At 41.7% G+C, this 7,328-nt stretch overlaps 1 protein-coding gene across 1 annotated transcript; it reads left to right on the top strand.

Moving 5' to 3' along the window:
• The first annotated feature begins 769 nt into the window (after positions 1 to 769).
• On the top strand, positions 770 to 4,846 carry LOC106958731 (C-type mannose receptor 2-like). The gene is made up of 6 exons (XM_015050783.1): positions 770 to 793; positions 1,502 to 1,633; positions 1,715 to 1,934; positions 3,450 to 3,773; positions 4,401 to 4,521; positions 4,723 to 4,846. Exons 1-6 carry the CDS (start codon positions 770 to 772, stop codon positions 4,844 to 4,846), a joined length of 945 nt encoding a protein of 314 aa, XP_014906269.1.
• Positions 4,847 to 7,328: the final 2,482 nt, after the last annotated feature.

Genomic DNA, 7,328 nt, shown 5'->3' with positions numbered 1-7,328 from the left:
GGACACACCAGGATACACCAGGACACATCTGGACACACCTGGACACACATGGACACACCTGGACACACATGGACACACCCAGACACATCTGGACACACCCGGACACATCTGGACACAACTGGACACACCTGGACACATCTGGACACACCTGGACACATCTGGACTCACCCAGACACATCTGGACACATCTGGACACACCTGGACACATCTGGACACACCTGGACACACCTGGACACATCTGGACACATATGGACACACCTGGACACATCTGGACACATATGGACACACCCGGACACATCTCGACACATCTGGACACACCTGGACACACCTGGACACATCTGGACACATCTGGACACACCCGGACACATCTCGACACATCTGGACACACCTGGACACACCTGGACACATCTGGACACATCTGGACACATCCGGACACACCTGCACCTTCTCCGGTTCACTGGAAACTCTGCTGTTGAGGAAGAATTCGCTCCTCTTGGATGTTTTTAAAAATCAGTCATGATCAACACAATTTGGCTCTTTTGATTAATAACATATTTAAAAAATAAATTGTCTCAGATCAGAGAGGAAGCTGTTTTCTAATTGATTGCATCATTATTTAGACTGTTTAAAGTGACTGACCTCATTCAACAGAGGTCCAGTCAGGCGGCGCTGGTCGTCTCACAGTGAGAGGGATGGAGATCAGCTGAGAACTCCAGTGGTTCTGGTTCATCGTGGAGGTTTGTCTCCTTCAAGGACAGAGTGATGCATCATGGGAGCTCAGAGCAGCGTCACCGTAGATCCTTCCTCCAGGATATTTTGTCATAAAAGACAAATTTTGTGATAATTGATTTGTAAAAGCAATAAAACATCAAAGGGGTTGAATACTTTTATGAGACGTGTGTGCAACTAAGTAAATTAAATTCTCTCAGAGTTTCCGGTGAACATGAAGAAGGCCCAGATGTGTATAGATGTGCCCAGATGTGTCCAGATGTGTATAGATGTGTCCAGATGTGTATAGATGTGTGTAGATGTGTATAGATGTGTATAGATGTGTCCAGATGTGTATAGATGTGCCCAGATGTGTATAGATGTGCCCAGATGTGTATAGATGTGTCCAGATGTGTATAGATATGTATAGATGTGTATAGATGTGTCCAGATGTGTATAGATGTGTATAGATGTGTATAGATGTGTATAGGAGCTGGTTTTAAGTAAATATTTTCTTAATATTGATTAAATAAAATTAGCATATTGTTTCTATAACATGGAAAATGTCTTGTTATAAATTAAATAATCTGCCAGTGAAACTAGAAACTTTTTCATCAATATTCAGGAGACACTGGCTGAAAACCAGCTCCTGTTTCTGCTGAAAATTTGCTTTTAAGTTTGTTTTGTCTTATTTCAAGTGAACTAAGATTTTGCACTAGAAACCAAAATTACTTGGTAAGATTTTGTTTTTTTGCAGTGTGCACTTTATCACTTTATTTTCTGTTTTCTGCAGCTCTGTGCGGCGCCGCCTCGCTGGCTGCGCGTCAGACAAACACACACAGACCTGGCCACTGTGGGCAGCCTGGATGTTGCTACGACCCTGAACAACATGGTCAACCTGACCCAAATGGGCAGTGAAAGAGATGTAAGGTTGGCTTAGTCTCAGCTGGATGTTTCCTCCATCATTCATGTCATCCTGATACCTTCTAGCTGCTGCTTCCTGCAGGCCTGGATCGGTTTGTACGAAGACATCCAGAGCTGGAGGTGGTCTCTGGTGAACGACTCCTTCTACCAAGGCTACAGCACCCAGTACAGGAACTGGATTTCTGGGCAGCCAGACAACGCTGGGTCCAACGAGCCCTGCTCAGAGATGAACGACCTTGGGCAGTGGAACGACCTTCCATGTGAGGCGACGCGTAAACCTCTCTGCATTTCTGTCAGCAATGGTGAGCAAATAAAAAATCAATTTTTCTGTTTGGACACAAATTTATTTACATGTTCTGCAACAAATCTGCCTTGATTTTCTACAATGTTTTCACATTTCCAGATAATTATCTATAATCAGTCAGAAGTTTGCATTAGTGTGCTGACATTTAGGGAAAGCCCAGACAATGATGTCATGGCTTTTGTCAGGGGAAAACAATCAGGAGAAATCAGTCAGGAAGTGGAGGACTGTAACTCTCCACCAGTCTGGTTCAAACCTGGTTAAACCTTCAGAACCAGCCGCGTTTATCCGCTCAAACAATCATATGCAGGTATGAAGACCACAGGTGAAAACCTGCAAACCATCCGGTGCTGCTCACAAATACATGGTATGATTATGAACAAACATTATGCGGAAATATGGAAGCAACATATCAAGATATCAAAAGTTGAAGCTTGAAAACAAAAGCGTCTTCAAAATAGACAATGTCCCAAAGTTTGCTGTCATGTTAGCTATAAAGCTCATGTTTTGGCGTGAAAATATCTAAACTCTGCTCTCAGTCGCTAAAAAATGTGCTGAGTGCTGAAAAAGGCTGAACAAGAGGCCTAAACTCTTTCAGGAGAAATGGGACAGAAAACCAGAAAACTGTTATGGTCATATTAAAACATTTCTCTCGAGTCCTAAAGTTAATTCTTATTCTACCAAATACTGACAAAATAAACTTCACAGTCTGATCAAATTAGAAAAAGTGTCTCTAAAAGTGTCTCTAAAATCGTCTTAATGTTCTAATGTTTAGCATAAAGAAATGCTGATTTAGCATACATTCACAGCAACAGTAGTTCGTCCACAAACCTCGGTCTGGGTCCGGTGGAAGTGAACTCCAGTTCGGTTTGAAAGCACTAGCGGACCAGAGAGCGCTCCAAGAGCAGTAAGTGGACGACAGCACAGGGCATTCTGGGTAAATCCAACCAAAGCTAAAAGGCTAGCCTAGCGCTAGCAGCAGAAATGGCTTGTGGTCTTTAGCCAAAGACTAAAGAGAAATCCTCCAACCGCTAAAATCTGACGCCTCTCCATGTTTGTTTCCATTTGGTGAAAAGGAAGTTGCGCTAAGAGTCTTCAGAGATTTTAGTGTTGTTTCTGTCAGTGGTTCTCGTTGCAGCGCCCCCACAGGTGAGGAGGGGAACAGGTTTTTCAAACTTTTTGGTTGGTTTGAGCAGAGCATAGAGTAAGAGAACCACAGCAGCTGGAGAGGGAGCAGAAGGTGAAGTTTTGTTTCCCAATCAAACCGAGTCTACTGGACTATCAGGACAGAAAACACTCTTAAAGTCAATGTCTCTTTTACAGTGTAAATATGTAAATATTTGGTTTCACCCATGCATCATTAAATCTACACACGCTGATCAGCAATGTGAATAATGTTTTTACATTTTAACTCTGATATTTTCCTTTTTGGACATTTCCCTGAGCAGCAGATGTTCTCAATGGTTCCACGCAGCATTTTACATTTTTTTACAGTCAAACTTCTGTTTGCTTTCAGCTCAGTCAGCATCATTTTTTGCTGTGAACTCCCTGATGACGTGGAGCCAAGCGCAGAGCCACTGCAGGACGAACTACATGGACCTGGCCAGTGTGAGGACGTCAGCAGAGAACAGCAAGCTGCTGGCAGTGAAGCCTTCAGGGGAGTCCTACTGGCTGGGCCTTTACAGAGACACCTGGAAGTGGTCGAACGGAGACGGCAGCCACTGGACGTCCGGCCAGCCTGCTGGCTCCACTGAGCACTGCACCACAGCGTACTTCAACGACACGGGCAGATGGAGGGACTGGTTTTGCAGCTACGCCAAGCCATTCATCTGCCACTACGGTACGCCGTGTCTTACCTTTGCTCAGCAAAGAAGTAGAACATGTTAGGGTCGAAAAGGTTTCCTACTGGACCGATGGACAACAGTCCAGCCTGAAATGATGTAACTAATTAAAGGGGCAGTATCATGTTAAACTGACCTGTTTTTAGCTTTCCATCATGTCATAATGTTATTCCCTGGAGTGTTGCTTTGACTCTTTCATGCATGTTTGAGAAATGATTTAATCTCCATGGCAACCATTCAGCTGCGCAAAACACCTGGGTGGACATAGCCCCGCCTTCGAAGCACAGCTCCTCCCCCACTCAGCTCCTTTAGACTAGCCATTAGCAATTAGCAATCATTATAGGAGCTGCTGCTCAGAGCAGTGCAAACCTTAAAGGTTAACAGAGGAGCCATGTTGGGATGACTTCCTGGAGGCGGAGCTTCAGAAAGAGCAGGAGTTTTAAAGAAACAAAGGCCCAATTACAAGCTGTTAAAAAAGGAAGTAAAATTTTTTAGAAGTCATAATTGATATATAATTTTTATAGTAACTCACAGTAATGGTGATAGTTGATTGTATTATAAAATGGCTCTCTGTGCCTGGAAAACACATAGTACTGCCTCTTTAAAGGATCTGTTTCTTTCCTCAGACCCGGTTCCTTTTACACAGCATGTGATGAAGATAAAGCTGAGCAGCTCCACTCTGGACCTGAATGACGCAGCGGTCCAGACTGACCTGCTCAACCAGGTAAACCCGGCTTGGTTCTGTAGGTTTGGTTCTTCCTTTGGCTCGTCTTGGATCGTTTCTGTTGCTTTCAGTTTCCTGGAGTTGAGTTGACTTTACTTCTCTTGTTTTGCTTCTCTCCAAAGATAATAACTTCAGTTTCCATCCAACTGGAGAAAGTTATTTGTTCCAATCATCTGTTCACTGCTTCAGTGTGTTTGTAGTCACCTGATGACATTGTGATGTAGATCCAGGTATCTGCGTCGTCATGGTAACATAACCATGGATGACGGACTGAAAGGAAACCTGAGTCTGAGCTGGAAGCGGATCGGTGGGAAGATCTTCTACACGGAGCAGGCAGTCCAAGGATGAGGGGGAGAAATCTGCTCCAGGGATACAGCTCATGTTTTCTGTGGCTTTAAATGAAATTCACATGAGAACATTATGATTTTTTAGCTTAATCAAATGTGACTGAAACATTTGTAAGAATTTCATCTTTCTAAAACCTAACCCAAATATCTGTGTGCAGATTTACTGTTTCCGTAATCACAGAGTAAACCCACATTGTTCATGTTTTAACAGGAAGTCAGACTTTAATTCTGAAAGTCATGAAACACTGCTGCTTGTTAAAACACTGCTGTTTATTATATTTAATTAATTGCTTTTGTTTTTCATATCATTTTGAGACAGAAGCGTTTCCTCCTCGGTTACTCTGTTAGCATCATGCTAACTTTTACCTTTTTTTTCTGAGACGTTTCACTGCTGTAAGCTGAAGCCTTCTGCATTTAAACTAAACTCAGATAAAATCTGTTCTCTTCTAGAATAAATGAAATGAAATGTGGAGAATCTTTTTCTGTGTCTGGATGTTTTAAGTTTTTATCTGTAAAAATAAATGCAATAAAAAGAGAAGAATCAGTCAAACGTCACGTCCATCACTCTCTTCTTATTTGCATGTTTGATTTGGACCATTTTCTTCTTCTCTGTTTCGTAATCCTTATGAAACATCATGAAGCTCCAGAAACCCGTTTTCTTAATGTTTGGGTTCCTGCTGAGCAGCGACTCTCCGTCCTGAAGGCGTTGATCTGCCAGGTGAGTCAAATGAACAGCATGTCTGAGAGGTTTGGACAGAGAATATATATGTCAAAATAAACATGAGTTCACTGAAATGCAAATGTTGGAGGCCATGGTCTCTGGCTGCTTAAAGGTTCGAAACTGGAAACCAGCAGCCACAGACTGGAAACCAGTGGAGACAGGAGGATGGAGAAAATTCTTCTCTACATCACTGGTGCATCAGGTAACTGGGATCATGTTTTCTTGATTTAATCAATGTTATGAACTATAGTAAAGACATGTAGTACTATAACATGTGATGTATGCAGAGCCTTAATAAGCTCCGATTCTGTTTAAACAGCCAGAGACGTTTTAGAACCAGGAACTTTTTGGGTTTTTCCCAGTTTTCTACTGAAAGCAGCTCATCAGATTGGATGAAAAGCATCTAAAACAGTTAATTTTCACATTTTGTCAGTCCAGAATTTAGTTCTGGACTTTGACTAGACCATTCTAAGATATGGAACCATGGTTCAGGATGGTTGAACCTCCAGCCAGTCTCGGCTTTCCAGCAGGTTTTCTTCCAGGATTTTCCTGGATTCAGTGCCATCAGCCTGGTTCCTGTCAAGGAAAAGAATCCCACAGCATAATGCTGCCACCACCATGATGCAGGAACCTTCCTCTATGTTTGGCTTCTGTGTAGCTTGTTGTAAACTCACAGTAGGACTGTCAGTTTCTTGTTGTCTCTCTAAAACTCTGAAGGTCAACATACAATGAACCCTCTCTCTGTTTGTCACATAAAGTCCCAAAAAACACAATGAAACTTACAACTGCAATGTGAGGAGAGGTCAATACTTTGTAAGGCTCTGTATATATAGTAACTTTCTCACTTTAAATCTTTGTATCTTGAGGTTATGAGGCTTTTTGTTTGCACTGGACGTGTTTTTAACCGGACTTTGTGCTGCGTGTTTCTTTCTTTCTTTCTTTCTTTCTTTCTTTCTTTCTTTCTTTCTTTCTTTCTTTCTTTCTTTCTTTCTTTCTTTCTTTCTTTCTTTCTTTCTTTCCTATGGAAGGTTTTTGTTTGTCTTAGAGGGAATGGAAAGAGATGGGAAGCCCATGAACAAACTGTTTAGGTTTTGCATTTTGCACATTTTGCAGTTGGTGTTGCATTTTATATTCTCAAGAAAAAAATATACATCTTCAGATATCTCACTAATGCAATATTAACATACATCGAAAAACCTTAGCAGAAAGACAAGATACTGACAGTATGGCAAAAGAATGCTAATATTTTGCAAGGGAGTGCAAAAAAATAAAAAATAAAAAAATCCATTGGGTTTGCTCTAATGCCCACAAAGTCAAAAAGACTTTGTGGGCATTATAACCCCATTAAACCCCTTAATGGGGTTTATGTACATATGTTGGGTTAAATGTCTTTTAGCTGAAAGCTGAAGTTATCAGTTGTTCAGACTGGAGTTCGAAAGTAAAATTCATTTTACAAAAATAAGTCTTGGCATAATTTCCAGTGATGATGATGGAACTTTAACCACTCAGTCTGTTGAAAATAATGATGGTGTTTCAACCTCTAAACAAGGCAAAACTGATGGTGGAGGAGCAGAAACCCTTCAAATAAATATGGAAATTCTGCCATTTGTGAGAAAGAAAGTTTTTGTGCAGATGTGAAACGGTGGCGACAGCATCAGGGCAGGAACCTGAGAAAATGTAGATGTAATTTTATAAATTTAGCACAATCCAGAGCTTTAGAAGAGCGCATCATGGCGACTGCAGGTCAGTGGTACAATGGGAA

Source organism: Poecilia latipinna, unplaced genomic scaffold (assembly GCF_001443285.1).
Source record: "Poecilia latipinna isolate Pla-1442-1.1 unplaced genomic scaffold, P_latipinna-1.0 Scaffold1010, whole genome shotgun sequence".
Lineage (NCBI taxonomy): Eukaryota > Metazoa > Chordata > Actinopteri > Cyprinodontiformes > Poeciliidae > Poecilia > Poecilia latipinna.
The sequence above is the reverse complement of the archived record's forward strand: the minus strand, read 5'-3'. Positions and strand labels throughout refer to the sequence as shown.

Excerpts from the sequence above, each read along its gene's own strand:
- LOC106958731 (XM_015050783.1), top strand. The coding sequence starts at position 770 with ATGGGAGCTCAGAGCAGCGTCACC. Across the intron at positions 1,935-3,449 it reads CTGCATTTCTGTCAGCAATG|CTCAGTCAGCATCATTTTTT; the intron begins GTGAGCAAATAA and ends GTTTGCTTTCAG. Across the intron at positions 3,774-4,400 it reads GCCATTCATCTGCCACTACG|ACCCGGTTCCTTTTACACAG; the intron begins GTACGCCGTGTC and ends TTCTTTCCTCAG.